Source organism: Eubalaena glacialis, chromosome 3, assembly GCF_028564815.1.
Source record: "Eubalaena glacialis isolate mEubGla1 chromosome 3, mEubGla1.1.hap2.+ XY, whole genome shotgun sequence".
Lineage (NCBI taxonomy): Eukaryota > Metazoa > Chordata > Mammalia > Artiodactyla > Balaenidae > Eubalaena > Eubalaena glacialis.
In genome coordinates this window covers 1,070,873-1,086,654 of record NC_083718.1, presented here as the reverse complement: position 1 = coordinate 1,086,654, position 15,782 = coordinate 1,070,873, and the positions used below count along the sequence as shown (strand labels likewise).

Sequence of the window (15,782 nt, the reverse complement as noted above, 5' to 3'; positions counted from 1 at the left end):
TGTCCGGCTGCCGGCCGCTCCCCAGGTCCTGGTGGCTCTTCCTCTGAAGGTCCCCCGTACCTATCCCTGCTGCTGCTGCCGCCCTGACGTCCCCTCCCCTGGGGCCGCCCCAGCCCCTAAGGACAGACCACCTACCTCCTCTCTGACACACACTGCCTATCTCAGGGTGCCTCTTACCAGCTCCACGGCCTTCTCTGGCTCCCCACAATCCAAAGGAGCCGCTTCGAGGACCCTCCTTCACCTGGCCCAAGCCCACCCGGCCAGCTTTGCTCCAGGGAGGCCCGTCCCCCTGCCTGTCCCTGGAGCCCTCCTTCATCTGAGCAGATTTCCCCTCCAGCCCAGCAGGCCCACCATCTCTCTCTCCACTCTGTCAGGGCCAACACAAGGCCCACTTCCCTCAGGAAGTCCTCCCTGGTTGATCCCTCCCCACGGCCTGGAACCCTGCAGGCTGGCCTCGTGCTCTAGTGCCTCACGTGAGAGAGTCATGTCCTTGGCCAGAGTGTCCACTGTCCCCTGCAGGCAGCCAGGTCACCCGCTCCCAACCCTGCCCCCCTCCTCACCCGACCTGCTGGTTCTTGTTTGGGCATCACCACCGATCCTACCGGCTTTGCTTAAACTCTCAGACTGGGGGCTCCTCTCCTTGACCCACTCCTCCTGCACAGCCCTCCCCACCCTGGCCCTAGACACGGCCCCCCAAGGGTGCACTCAGTCTGCCCGGAGCAGACGAGAGGGCGCCTGGCGTGGGCACCCGGGCTCGCCACGTCAGCGAGTGGGCAGGGTGGGTGGGGACGCCTTCCAAGGAGCAATTTGAAGGCTGTTCTCAAAGGAAGGGACAGAGTGAGAGGCAGCGGAGGGGCCGTCGAGGTGGAGGGGCCCAGCTTGGTGGGAATGAAAAGAGGACAAAGGCCTAGGAGCTGGGCTGGTGACACGGGCACAGCCTGAGCCCTGGGGGCTGCTGGGCCTCCATCCTCCACTCCCCGGGAGGGGGTTGGGCCTGTTTTAGAGGCAAGATGCCCACCTAGGGAACCCAAAGGTCACGATGCCGTTCCATGTGTTTTTTTTGAACAACAAACGTCAAATAAAAAGACTCAGTGTGTGTGTGTGTGTGTGTGTGTGTGTGTGCGCGCGCGTGTGTGTGTTTATTGGCCGTACCATGCTGCATGAGGGATCTTAGTTCCCCGACCAGGGATCGAACCTGCGCCCCCTGCAGTGGAAGCACAGAGTACTAATCACCTGACCGCCAGGCATGTCCCCTAGTAGAGGTATATTTTTTAAAAATGGCTTCGGAGCTGTGTCAGCACGATTTCCACATCGGCAGTCGGCAGGCCTCTCAGTGAGAACCGATGCGCCCAGTGATGCCTAAGAGCCCCTGCTCCGTCCTCAGCAGACTCTGCTTCGTCAGGCTTAGCACTGAGGACGTGCATCGGCATATTCCGTCCTGTTTGCTCCTTTTGGAGTTGATGGTCACCCATGACAAACGTGGAAATGCTTGATTAGACCACAGGGTTAGACTAATTCCGACACCCCGTTTCCTGCCCCCTGGACTAGTGAGGTTGTCTGTGTAGTTTAGGGCACAGGGAGACCCAGACACACCCGTCTGATCTAACTCCACTGGTGACGGGAGGCAACGCAGGGGGATGGTGGGTAAGCAGGTCAGCGCTGTGGATGGACGTGGTGGACGTGGGCCTAGTGGTAATCGGGTCCGGGGAGACACCAGGCACCCTCTGTGACCCGAGCCTCGGTTTCCTCCTCTGAAGGCTGGGGGTCCTAGTGGGCCCCCTGCAGGGTCATTGTGCAGTTAGTGCAGTTACACCACCAGCCTCCCTCCCATGTGCCAGGATGCTGACCCAGGGCCACCGCCCTGCCTGGCTCCCTGCCAGCATCACCCACCGGCCCTTCTCTCTGACTTGCAGGCGTCTCTCTGGAAACCGCCTCTCGCACATCCCGGGACAGGCGTTCTCTGGTCTCTACAGCCTGAAAATCCTGTAAGTCTAAGTCCCACTTTACATGGAGATGCAGCCTGGAGAACTCTGGGCAAATGGAAGTTTTGTAACCTGTGTCTTGGTTTGCCACTGGCTTGCTCATTTCCTTATCTTCACTTTTCATTTTAATTATTGCCATGTCTTTGCTTTCGCCCTGTCTGTAACAAACCTTGTGATTTGTAAACAAACGTATAACAGCACCTGATGCTTAGGCCACAATGTAGGCAAGTGACCTCCTCTCCTTTCTGTAACGTGAATAGTGCCCGTTAGCACAGGTCTTTGAGGGTCAAGGTCAGATTCAGACCCACGTGCCCCCCGGACCTCTCAGGCTGGGAGGGTAGGACAGTTTCTGGAGAGGAGGAATCTCCGCTGGTTTCCTCTGGACCCCCTTCCTCTCGAGCCCCAGGCTTGGTCTCTGGCTACAGCACTGCGTCCCATTCTCTCTGCAAACATTTCCCCTCCTCCAGTTCCTAGGCGTCTCTGCCCCTGAAGCAAAAGGAAAGTGAGAATTGAAAAGGACCTTGTGTTATTCTCTTCCATTGAGCCCACAGCCTATTGGACAAAAGGGGATGCTACGGCACCCTCTCCCCAACCCCAGTCCACAGCTCACCTTGTCCCAACTGTGACTGTCCTCCCCGGGCCCCACTCCTGCTCTTGTGATGAGTGTGGGTGAAAGGAGGTGGGAGAAGGGGATGCAGGGTGTCTGAGGGTGGATCAGAGAGGTTCCTCGGGAGGGCTCGTCACCACAGGGACTGGCTTGGGAAGAAGAGGAGGAGCCCGGGTGCTGATCCTGGAGCATCTGAAATTTCCCTAAAGTGGTGAGCCGCTCCCACGCTCTCCTGCCCCCTCAGCCCCAACTTGACCTGCAGGTCTTCTTTGTACAGTTGAGCAGGTTGTTCACTGCACAAGACCATCGCCTGAGGGGTGAGAAGGGGCTGAAATCTAGCCCTGTGCCGGCCTTGGGGCTGCTTCCATCTAGAAAGGAGTATCTTTCTAATTTGCTCCAAGTTGTTCATAGGCTGGCGGTGGCCCTGCCCACTTGGCCTGTGAGCTTCAGGCTTCCAGCCTGTCAGCAGCCCCCAGACCACCTCCAAGCGTTCTCCTTTCTCCACGTTGTCTGACTCTGGCACTGTTGGCCTCTGGCTCCAGGGCTCTGGCCTCTCGTGCTGCCCTACTCCCTCTCTGCCCGTGGGCGCTCTGCCTCTGTCCCCTGTCCCTCCTTCCTTCCGCTCTGCTGCAGACCCTGCTCTCCCATCCTGCCAGCCCTCAGTCCTTCCTGCCTCTTCTCTCGGTTTGTCTGTCCCGCTCCCACCAGCATCACTTCCCCGGGGATGGGGAGGCCCCCGGAGCCAGACGTGGCCCAGGCGGCCTGCGTGGTGGCGCGTCCGTGCCCAGTGGCAGGCCCAGACCTGCAGCCGGATTGGTGAGCGGGGGATCTGTCTGCTGGGCCTTTAGAAGATGTGAGACTCGCGTCCTGTTCCTAAGCCCCCAGCTTAGGGTTGAGCTGCTTTCTTCTTTGCCTGTGTCAGGCAATTAATCAAAGCCTCCCGGAAGCCGCAGCCCCGCCCTCTGGACACGGTGCGGCCTAGCAGGTCGGGCGGCAGGAGAGGCTGCGGCTGGAGAGGAGGGCAGCCAGGCTGTCCATTCCCACTGCCACTGACCCCCAGCTGCCCCCTGAGGACACCCCAGTTCCCCAAAGCCTTCGTGTCCACTTCTCTGCTTCAGGGATGGTTGGGTGGTCTCGGGGAAGGTGCCCGCCTACTCAGTGTCTTCACAGCAGGGATTCCACCTGCATCTGGGCAAGAAGTACTTCCTGGCATCCGCCACGGTTTCTCCTTCCGCAGTGCCTTCCCTTACTTGATTTCAGACCTGCGAGAAAAACAGAGCAGTAAAGCCCACCATCAGCACGATACCCTCTTTTTGTGCTGGGAGGCGGTCACTTTAGCTGCTCCAGGGGCCCCTGTCTGAACTTCATCTTCCTTCTGGTGGGTGACGCCTGGCTGTCCCTGCAGGACACTCTGCCTCCCCTTTGCCCTTCCAGAGGCGAAGGACCAAAAAAAGGGGGGGGGTCCATCTCTGATCCTCTCCGAGCAGCTGTGGCAGAACCCCTCCCCTGTCCCTCCCGCCCAGCCCCACACCTGACCTGGAAGTCTTACTGCTAGGGTCCCCGCCTTCCTGTGCTGGTTCTCCAAAGCTCTGGCCAGGCTTGGGTCAAGAGGGTCAGCCCCTGCCCTGTGCCTTTTCCCGAGACCATAGGTGGGGATCCCTGTCCTGCAGAGTCCTGAAGGCTGAGAGCCCAGACACACTGCCCCCACCTGCCCCCCACCAGAGCCGTCCTCAGGGAAGCCACAGTTCTTTCTGCCCCAGGTGTGTGGGGAGATGCCTGGACCTCTGAGGGCACCTGCCCTGTGCCCGTCGGGTCAGGTGAGGGGCAGATGTGGCTAGAGCTCCTGCATGGGGTAATGCCTAGAGGGAGGGTGGACGGCATGCCTGGCACACAGTAGGTCTCCCTGGAGGTCCCTCCCAGTTCCAGAGCAGCTCATCCTGCAATAGGTGCTGTTCCTGGGGCTGTACCTGGCCCAGGAGGGCCCAATGGGTGTGCGGGTCAGGGTGGGGCGGCTTCCTTCTTTCCTGCCCCCGGCTCTTCCCTGACCCCCCGGGGGGCCCGCCCCACGTGCCCCCTCCTCCTCCTCTCCAGAGGCCAGCAGGGAAGGACGTTCCAGTGGCAGCGGCCACCCAGCTCCTCCCTTACGGCCGGGCGAGCAGGACCCTTGCCCAGGGCCCTGAGGCTTCGGGGACTCCCTGAGGCCCTGGCGTGGCCTCCTCTATTTTCTGAGCACAGCTCTGTGGCCGGGGTTGGCTGGGGTCAGCAGTGTCACCTGAAGGCCCCAGACCCCAGCTTCTCCCCTTCTCGCTCTCTGACTCACTGCCCCGCGGGTCCAGGAGGGCAGCCTCCCTAGCGGATCGTGCCCCCGGCTGGCATGTCCCTGCTTTTGTGGGGTCATGTGTGATGGCGTCACCAGATGGTGCTGACACTCCGATCTGGGTGCCTCAAGTCGTCTCTATAGACACGCACACCACAAAGACACACTTGCCTGGGCCCTGCGCATCCTCCCCTTCCCCGAAGAAACCCCGGCCTCTCGGCTGCAGACGGAGAAACTGAGGCCTGGGGAGGAAATCGTGCATTTGCCCACGTCCTTCCAGAGCAGACGGCCAGAGGATCCCGCGTTCCGCTCCCCGGCCGTGTCTCCTCTGCTTCAAAGGGTCCTCTCCAGCCCGGCCTTTTCCCCAAAGTCCCTCTGAGGCACCCTCCCAGCCCCGTGCACAGCGCCCTGGACCTCCAGCCAGGGAGGGGTGGGACAGGACTCTGGGCTCTGAGGCTGGGCTCCGGCGTGGCAGGCGGCCGGGAGTCCTTCAGGCCGCCTCTTCCCCTCACAGGATGCTGCAGAACAACCTGCTGGGAGGGATCCCCGCCGAGGCGCTGTGGGAGCTGCGGAGCCTGCAGTCTCTGTGAGTCGGGGGGCGGGGGCTGGGGGCGGGCCTGGGCGCCCCTTCCTCCCTGCACCCACCGTCCCAACAGTGCGCTCCTGGCTTTTGTTTCTTCAGGGGGCTGTCATCGTCATATGTCATGAGTACGTGCGCGTGTGTATCTTGGGGCAGGAAGGCACCCAGACCCTGTGGAGGACTGTGGGGATGGGACCTCCCTGGGTGGGACCTCCCTGGGTGGGACCCCCGGGGCCGCCGTCCTGGGATGTCTGGCCTTCTGCCGCGGAGCCTGGGTGGGCATTGGAGGCTGCCGCCCTAAAGAAGCGTCAGGAAGGGACTGTCTCCCCCAGCTCGCCTGCTCTGACCCTGGGGCTTTGGTGGCGGGGGAGCGTTCAAACTCAGACACACGTCTCCTGGCGTCCCAGACTCACTGGCCCCCCCGTGACCCGTCCAGCCCTCCATGGAATGCTGCAGTTCCTGTCCTGTCCACTAGGGGCGTCGTGGTTCCAGGGCAGAAGCAGAAGCAGGTGGGATGGGTGAGGGACCAGCCGCCGTGGTCCTCTGGGCAGGAGCTGGGTGCACACCGCGGGGCCTGGAATGCAGTAGCGGCCTAATGCATGCCGCCTGAACTAACTGAATTTTCAGGTACATCTACGTCTGATGGGAGAGGACATAGGTAGTTGGGAGGAGTCAAAGCTGGGGGACAGGACTGGGGGAAACTGAGGCAGGCTGAACGTGCGGTGTCAAGACAAAGGCCTTGGTGTCCTGGCCTGTGGGTCCTGCAGTGGTCCCTGCCCCGTCCTCCCCTCCCCAGGACCCACCGTGCACAGAGGGCCGGCCGAGGGGGCCGGGTCACAACCCCCAGGCTAGTCTCCTCCCTCTCTGCCCAGACACCCCACTCTCCCCAGCTGCCCGTTGGCCCCGCTCCCCATCCTACCCCTCCCATTTCCCCCTCCATCCCTGCACGTGCTGGGCCTCTGGCCCCGTCACCTCCTCTCCCTCCATTCAGGTCACAGCTGAACAGGGCAGGCGGCCGGGTGTGCCCCTCGAGGCCACGGTCAAGGGTCAAAAGCTAGGAGGGCCCGTGCTGCGCCCCAGCCCCCCACAGGGCAGACTATTGCTGGGGCGCCCACTGAGTAGGGGCAGCCAGAAATGGGGGGTCGGGGGAGAGGGGGACATTTCATCCAGAGCATCAAAGAGGTTTCCATGGGAGAAAAGACTTCCACTGGACGTCTTCACACTTACTTTGAGGTTAATGTTTCCGCTGTGACTTGTGTCTTCTGCCTGCTTGGGGACCCTGAGGGTCTTGTCTTTTACACACTTGGGCCGCACAGGCACTTCCTGCACTTTCTGAGACACGGAGGCCCTGCGGCCCAGGATTCAGGCTTTATGCTTAAGGCCCTGGGGAGCCATCACAGGACCTCCAGCCGGAGTTTGCATCATTGCAAATCACCCTGGCGGCAGTCAAGGAGGACAGCCTGGAGACGGGGAGCCGGTGCCGGGCTCCTACGCCAAGGGAACGTGACGGGGCCGGAGGAGAGGCGGGGGCAGTGGCTGAAGGAGCAGCGGACTGGCTCTGGGAATATCAAGAAGCCTGGTTGTCAGGGCTCTGGGCTCAGACTGCCTGGGTTCAAATCTCAGCTCCTTCGTTTACTCCCTGTAAGGCCTGCAGCTTCCTGGCCTGTGTGCTTCTCCTGTTTCAGTAAAAGGGTCTGTGTCCCTCGATAGGACACAAAGGGGCTACTACCACCACTGTCACTCCTGGGGACGGTGGTGTTGGCTGGACGCGGGCGCCCAGGGAGAGGAAGAGTCGCATTGACCGCCAGCTCTCTGGCCTGGACACCTGGGTGGACAGAGAGGCCGGTCACTGAGAGCCTGGCCCGCGGTGGGGACTTAGTGAGAACGTGTTGAACGAGTGGTGAGTCGTGAACCCCAGGGGATGAGCCGGGGAGGGCACAGGGCAAGGGGGACGCCGAGGCCCCTTTGGACATGTTGGGTTCGCGGTACCTGCCGGTGGGGTGACCCGGCGTCTGGGATAAGGTGGAGCGCGGGTCACTCTGCCTGCAGGACATGGGAGTGTGCACGTGTGCCTCCGTGTGTGTGCGTGTGCTGGGGAGAAGGGGGCGTCACCCTACCTGCAGGTTCTGTTTGGTGGGTGTTCCATCAGAGTGAGACGCTGCCCACCTGACTCAGGCCCCTCCATCCAGGAGGGGTCAGGAGCAGCAGGCCCAGTCTGCCGGGCTGAGCGGAGAAGGGGGAATGGCCTCCGTCGAGCGCCCCGCATGCCGGCGCCACACCCACGTGATCCGATTCCATCCTCACGCGCCCCTGTGACAGTGGCCGTCTCTGCCATCAGATGAGGGAACAGAGGCTCCGACTGGCTCAGGGCCTCCCGCGGTCAGAGCTGGCACTTGGGGCGGCAGGTCCACAGCAGCCAGGCCCCCGGGGCTCAGGTCCCCGGGAAGGCTGTTCCTCGCCTCCCCTGGGCAAACTCCCACGGACGTTCCTGGAACGTCCATGGAGGTTCCGTCCCGTGGTCCACGGGACAGGAAGCGGGTTTGGGTGGGGGGAGCGGGCAGGGGATGGGCCCAGGCACGCAGCCCGACGTGGTGCCCAGGCTCTTTGGCCCCCCCATTACCCCCCCATCCCTTGCATACACTTGCTTCCTCCCCGACCGGTGTGGGAGGGCGAGGGTGGCCGTGCCAGACGTGTCACGCCAGGCTTGAGCCACGGCCGAGAGAAACCACGGCAGCCAGAGGAGCCTGGGGGAAAAGAGAAACTGGGTGGGGGTGAGGCAGGGCTGGGGTAGCAGGGGAGTCCATGGAAGAGCAGAGAACAGCCCAGAAAGACCTCAGGCCTGGGCCAGGTGGGGCCCGAGAGGAATCAGGAAGACCCCGTGGCAGGACTAAATTAGGGGAGAAAACAGAAAACAGCCCCGTCCTGGACACGCCGGGGGGAGCACGTCACCACAAGGGCAGCCCCATGACACCGCCGCTCTCTGCCGGGCCGGGGAAGCGAGTCCAGGGCGGTGCGGACTCTAGCCCGAGACCCCCGTCAGAACCAGCGCAGCCGCCATCTGAAACACACCGGGGCCTGTGCTGGGGGAGGGAGGGGGAGGGGGCGGGGAGGGCGCCCGTGCCCGAGTCACCTGTGACGGCCGCATGCTTGGTCTCTGGGGGCTGGCGCAGTGGGTGGTCCCTCTGCAAACATGCCCGTCTCCTGGGGACCTGCCTGTGGGGTGAGGAGGAAAGTGGCCCAGCCATGCCACCCAGCGCACAGGCTCTTGGAGGACAGGGATCGCAGGTCTCCCTGGGGGGCTTCTGAGCAGACCCCCCTTGTTCCATATCTCTGACCCTCCTCTGAGGGACAGCTGTCCCCCAGACCAATGATGACCAGCACTTACGGCCCCTTCCGTGTGTGAGCCGCTGGTACTCACACCTCACTTCACCTTGCGGCTCTGTGGGATGGTTAGACCGCTAACCTCGTCACCCCATGTCACAGATGAGCAAACTGAGGCACAGCTGGTGCAGGGACTCGGTGGAAGGGACACAGACAGTACGTAGCAGAGCCGGGGTCAAAGTTCAGGCAGCCTAGCCCAGGGTCCACGCACACACCGTGACACTCAGCCACCCCCCAGGGCCATGCTGAGGGCACTGAGTGGGCAGATGATGAGCCCTGGGCAGTGGGCCATCGGGGGCTCTGGGACCATGGTGTCTCCAGTGCATCTCCTCCCAGGGCTGGCCTTGGAGCGTGTGCCCCGCTGGAGGATGCCCACGGACGCTGATTTGGCCTGCGTCTGTCTGCACCCTGGGATTCTGGGGTTGGGTGAGGTCGGGTTGGGCTGATGTAACAAAGTGCCATAGATGGGTGGCTCAGGAGTTTATTTAAATGAACAACAGGAGTTTATTTCTAACAACTGGAGGCTGGTAGGCTGAGATCGGGGCCCGTGGTGGAGCTCTGGTGAGTGAGGGCCTCTTCCGAGCTGCAGACAGTGCCCTCACGTTGGGGGAGCAGAGATGGGCAGAAGCCTTCCCCTGACTCGTGAGGGCTCTAATCCCTCCCAAATGCCTCGCCTCCTAATTCCATCGTATGGAAGAGGGTCAGGTCTTCAACATACGAATTTCAGGGGACACAAACATTCGGTCCATGACACGTGGACAGTGTTGGTTGCCAGGGGAGCCCAGGCTGCTGACACTCTGGCATCGCCATGGATCCCTAGAGACCCTGGTGCTGATCAGACCCCCAGACACTCCTCAGGAGAGGCCGTGAGGCTGCTTGTGCCTGATGACCATCGCCTCGTGAAGAGCTTTAGCACTCTGTCACCAGGAACAGCGCCGACCCAGCCACGTGAGGAGCAGCATATGCACTGCAGCCCACTGACCCACAGGGCCTGGGGGAGCCTGGCTGCAGCTTCCCATTGGGGTAGAGGCGGAGCCGGCTGTGCATGGGAGGCGGCCCCTCGGGGAAGCATTTTCTCAGACCTCTGAGCGCCGGGGGAAGGAGGAGGGCATCACGGGGACAAGGACCGTGTCTTCGGGGCAGGGGCCCAGGCAGAGGACGGCTCACACCGCCTGGAGGGACCGTGTTGAGCAGTGGTTCTCCGGGTGGGGTCCGTGGGCATCGGTGCCAGCACCTCCTGGGAACCTGTCAGACGTGGGCTCCCAGGCCCCGCCCGCACCTGCTGAATCAGAACCTCTGAAGGTGCGGCCCGCAATCGCGTTTCCACGAGCCCCCCACCCCAGTGGATTCTGACGCCCGTGGAAGAGTAAGAGCCAGTTGTGGACGAAAGGGACCCCCCAAGCCCCCTGGGCAGCTTCAAATAGCAGACTCGGACGCTTGCACAGCCTGGAGGCCGCAGGCCGAGATGAAGGTGTCAGCAGGGCGGGTCCTTCTCAGAGCCGCCTCCCGTGGCTGTCGGCTGCCAGCGTTCCTCGTGGCCACATCACCTGTCCTCACGAGGCCCCTCCTCTCTGCTTGTGTCTCTCACAGGACACTTGTCACTGGGTTTAGGGCCACCCCAATAATCCAGGTGATCTCATCTGGAGACCCTTAACTTAGTTACACCTGCAAAGACTCTTTTCCAAATACGGTTCTTCCATCCACAAGTTCTGGGAGTTAGGATGACAATGCATCTTCTTGGGAGGCACCACCCAGCCCAGCCAGGGGTGTGAGGGGGACAGAGGGCCGGTGAGGGTCCCGCGGAGAGTGGCAGGGTGATAGCTGGGCGTTGAGTCAGAAGGAGACCAGAGGCTCAGCCAGGGTGGCGGTCCATGAGTCAGCCGGGCAGGGGGGCGGCGTCTGCCCAGCACGGCCCGGCACCAGCGGGAGGTGGGACATGGGCCTGGAGGTCTGGGCGGCTCTGACCGTGGCAATGCGCGGTCTGCCATGGACAAGCCCCCGAGCTGCCCCGAGCTCTCAGGTGATCCAGTGGATGTGGTCAGCGCCGCCCAACTTGCCTGCCGGCCAGAGAAAGCCCAAAGCCTGGCCATGCTGTGGGGCCCACCGAGGGGTCCCCAGGGACCACGAGGTGGCAGATGGCCTCCCTGGCACGGCTATTTCGGGCCCCATGATTATATGCTACTGTATTTGGATCTCCCCAAGGTTCCGGGAGTTGATTACTACATGCGTCTGGGGCAGAGGCTGCTTCGAGGTGGGTGGGTGGGTGGGCGGGCATGCGGGCAGCCCCCTGCATGTGATGAAGGTCTCAACACGGGTAATTTGGCTCCCGGAGAACTAGGAGAGTGTCCACGTGGGCTGGGCCCTGGAATCCTGTGAGGGTTCTTTCAGCCATAAATGCTGGTCTGGGAGAGAGTTGGCCCAAGCTGGGCCACCAAGGAGTAGTGTGGTTCCTTGGCCCTTGTGGGTCTCCTCAGCCCCATGGAGCTCCTACAGGCCTAGGCCTGAGAGACCTGGGAGAGGCAGGGGCACCCAGGGTGGGGGTGGGAGCTGGCCACTCAGACTGAGATTAGGTGCACATGGGCCCCGGGCAGAGCCAAGAAGTGGGGTGACCCCCCTTCCCCATGGGGAGATGACAGAGGCAAGGTTCCTCCCTCCTGCATTAGTGCCTCTTCGTGAGCAGCTGACGCCAGTGTGGAGATCTGGCCTGGGTTCTGGGTACATCTGGAGGGAAGAGGAGATCCAACCCCTGGTGTTCATCCATCCATCCATTTATCCATCTTCCCTTCCTCCCTCCCTCCATCCACCCATCCATCCATCCATCATCCATCTATCCATCCATCCAACCAACCATCCATGCATCTGTCCACCCACCATCCGTCCATCCATCCATCCATCCGTCCATCCATACATCTATGCATCCGTCCACCCATCCGTCCATCCATCCATCCATCCGTCCATCCATACATCTATGCATCCGTCCACCCATCCGTCCATCCATCCATCCATCCATCCTTCCATCCATCCTTCCATCCATCTATTCACTTGCTTATTCAAGCCTTGCTGAGTGCCTGAAATGCCTGAGCTCAATAGTAAAACGAGGGCCCTGCCTTTCAGCAGCTCGAGCTTTGACGTGGGAATATCGCACACCTAGACCCCCATCCCTACCCCTCCCCACGCATACACCATGGATTTAAGCTTCTGAGACAGAAAAGTCAGGGCAGGTGAATGTGATGTAAAGTCAGTGTAGAAAAGCGAAGCAGAGCTGGTGGACATGATGAAGACCAGGTGAAGCCCAGTGTATGTAATGAGAATCACACTTGTGGTTCAGGCTTGTTGAACGCCCGCTGTGGTACCAGGATCTAGGCTAATGCTCAGCAGACGTCACCTCATTCATTCCTGGTGACAAATCTCTGTGGGACGTCCCATGATCCCCATTTTACAGATGAGGAATGAAGGTTCAGGGTGTTGATCATAGAACTGGTAAACAGTTTGTCTGCTGGGAGCTCACAACCTCGTTTCAGAATTCTATCCCACTGCAGCCTTAGAGCCCAGAGGGAGGTGAGGGGTGGCCAGATCCCAGCCAGGAAGAGGTGGGGACAGCATCTGTGTGCTGGCCGCCAGCCTTCCACTGGCTGCACCCCTCCCCCACTCCCCGACCATGCAGCCGTCCATCTGTCTGTCCGTCCAGGGAGAGAAGACTAGTCAGGGGCTGGGAAGGGGCGATCTTTTTTGAGAGTCTGTGAGTAATCGTCCACCTGTTTCTGGCCTTTGGCGCCCAGGTGGTGGCCAGCCGCTCGCCAGCGTGTGGGAGTCTGCACACCAGCCGGAAAAGGCCACAGGTGCCCGGGCTCCCGCTCGGGCCGCCGCAGAGGCCGCAAGGGTGGAGGCTGCCCGCCCAGGCGCAGGGCCTCAGAGTACCAGGGGGAGGCGGCGGGTCACCGGGTCCAGGCAGGGGAGGGGACTTGCCCGGCGTCACCAGCGAGATGGGGGCAGGCCTGCAGATGCTTTTTCGCTCCTTTCTGAAAGGGGACCATCATTTTACGAGCCTCTGTGACCTCTCTGGCCAGATGGCTCTAAGATCAGTGGTTCTGGAATGTGGCCCCCCCGGGACTCTGGCCAAAGTGGCGGCCCCCCCCCCTTCACTGGCCGCAACACCTGTGTTTGGACTTGCAGCCAACTCCTCCTTCCGCCTGCCCCGAGATAAAACCGTCCCGTTCCGGAGGGACCTGGTCTGGAGGACTCTGTGGACCCTCGGGAGGGGTCTGGGTGGTGGGGAGGGGCGGGAGGGCCGCGGTGTCTCCAGCTGAGTGAGTCTCGAGGGACCCTGGCAGCCCTGGAGAGGACAGCCCCTCACAGAGCCATGTCTCCCCAAGAGAAGGGGCAGGTCTGGCCCCCGGCTCCTCCCACACCCGCCCTCCGGAGACTTCTTCAGGGTACGATGCCCCCCATCGTTGCCCCCCCAACGATGCCCCGCACGGGGAACGCAGCACTTGTCTGGGGCTGGAAGTGACCTTGGCCCATCCCTCTCCTCGGAGCCGAGGCACCGCAGTTTGGGCCAAGACCGGGAGGAGAGGCAGGGAGAGGGCGGGAGCAGAGGGAGGGGAAGTGGGAAGGGGCTTGCTCTGAGCATCTCCAGGTGACGGCACCACCCCAGTGCCTCCGTGGGCTGCAGGGCTCTGGGCTCTGGTGCCATCTCGGAGGCTCTGCTACAAGGCCCCTCCAGCCACCACTCCCGCTTCACAGCGCACACGCTGTTCCGTTTGTCACCTCCGGCTGGCCTCTGCGGCTCCCGGTCCCTCACAGTGGTTCTCACCAAGGTCCAGACCTTCCCTAAGCCCAGCAGGCTCTTCCCAGCCCTTGTCTCACGGGGTCTCAGCTCCCTCTACCTGACTGGCCTCTCCTCAGTCTTCTCTGCAGGCCCCCAGCCCATGCCACCCTATCGATGTCAGAATCCTGGGGGCTCTTTCCTCGTCCCTCTCGAGTCCACGCCTGCAGCCTGGGCTGCTGCGTGGGCTGCCGGTGGAGCCTCGCGTGGGTGGCCAAGCCGGCCTCGAGCTGAACACCCCCGACGCCCCTCCTGAGGGCGTTCCAGCCCCAGCCTCTGTGTCGTCACTTACTTTCTTGATCCACGACTTGGCGGCCACCCTGACCCTCCCATCACTGCCCGCCATCGCCCCTGCCCGGGATGCAGCAGCCTCCCAGCCGGTCCCCCGCTTCGTCCTGGACTCATCCCGATCTTCCCCACTCTGAGTCCAACGGACCTTAAAACACAAACCTGATCGTGTCACACGCACACACACCCAGCTTAAAATCCCCGTGGCTCCCGGCACCCTGAGGACAAAGCTCCTTGCTGAGCTGCAGGACTTGCCACCTGCGCCACCCTGCCACCTCCGGCAGACCAACTGAGCAAGTGCGTCCTGCTCCCCTGCCCAGGCCTCAGGGGGGCCATGCTGCCCGCAGGAAGCCTTTTCTGCCCCGACGATCACTCCCGCAGGGCCCCGCCACCCCGCACTGCCAGAGCGTCCTGCTCGCCTGCTGTCATCCTCTTACTTCCCTTCTCCGTCCCCTCTGAGTTTCATGAGGGCGGACACTGTCCCTCCTGTCACTCAGGATTCCCCGCCGCTGGTACCGTGCCTGGCCCATGCAGGCGCTCAGGCATCTTTGCTTATAAACGTATGAACAAACGGATGCAGAAGGGGGCAGAGAGGTGAGGCAGCCCGGCCAGGTATGAACAGGGGTAAGAACGGGAGCTGGAATTTAGACTCATGTGTGTCTGCTTCTTAAGTGGACCATCTTTCTGCCAACACTTGCTGCTCCCGCCTTCCTCTGGAAGCTTCCTCAGAACACCCAGGAATTCAAGAACGGAGGGCGTCCTGGGGTCCTTCCTGCCCTCCACTGTCCCTGTCGGGGGAGGCGGAGGGCAGGCCAAGCTTGGAAGGGAGTCAGGGCATGACAGCAGCCGAGGGCTGGAGCCAGCAGAGCACGGTCGCAGCCTGGCATGGACGCTGCCGCGGGCCCTGGCCGTGTGCTGTCAGGATCTGCACGTTAGTGCATGGATCTGCCCAAATAAAACAGAGGTGGGAAATAAACTTGTTATTTTTTTTTAAAAGCCATGCAATGCCTTCCAAAGCCAAGAATAACATTACTTAGGATTACCTGCCACTTAGGGATGGTCCCTGCCCCTGTGGGCAATGGGGGCCTTACTCTATGAAGCGGCTGGGCCAGGAGGGTCATAATTTCCGGAGCTCAGGGTGGGGCAGGGGTGGGAATGAAGAGTCAGTGTCTGGATGCGATGCATCTCAGCCGGGAGCCAGGAGGCTGGACCCCCTACTCCCAGTCCCCTTCCTTCCTGCTCCTCAACTGGGGCTGCAGGCCTCCTCAGGGAGCCCCCAGGCCTTCTAGGCCGCCGCAGCTGCCTCGGCCCCAGCCCCAGCCCCAGGCCCAGCGTGCTCCTCTGGCCCTGTTAACCGGCCCCTCAGCTGCACATCTACTAACCTGGGCCTGCAGTAAAACCCTCCCTCCAAACATCTGGAGTGGGGGGAAACGGAGGGGGAGAGCATGTCTGGGGGCCGGGGGTGGTGGTGCTGGAAGCCAGCTGTCTCCCCGATTCTTAATCCTGCTGCTTGCTGGGGCGGAATGGGTCGGAGGGGCCAGGTGAGGGTGGGCCCAAGGCTCCCCCAGGTCATTGGATGGCACCACTATCATAATACTGCTCCTCTGATCAGAAACCACAGACCTCAGGGCCAGCAGGACAAGTCTTCCTATGAGTTACACCTGCTTTCACGTCGGTGTGCCTATACCTGCTCTCTACCCACTCCAGCCAGGTCACTTACCCTGTCGTGTCCCTAGCTCCCCAAACCTGTCCTCTCCTACCTCCAAGCCTTGGCTGGAGCTGTTCCTCAGGCTAGGATGCTT

The 15,782-nt window shown here is 62.0% G+C and overlaps 1 protein-coding gene across 1 annotated transcript in view; it reads left to right on the top strand.

Annotated features, from left to right (window-relative positions):
• Positions 1-15,782, top strand: part of LGR6 (leucine rich repeat containing G protein-coupled receptor 6) — a 96,701-nt gene that overhangs the window by 25,676 nt on the left and 55,243 nt on the right. Inside the window, exons 3-4 of the mRNA XM_061185231.1 lie at positions 1,914-1,985; positions 5,421-5,492. Coding sequence (XP_061041214.1) covers positions 1,914-1,985; positions 5,421-5,492 — 144 coding nt within the window. The remainder of the gene's footprint in view (positions 1-1,913; positions 1,986-5,420; positions 5,493-15,782) is intronic.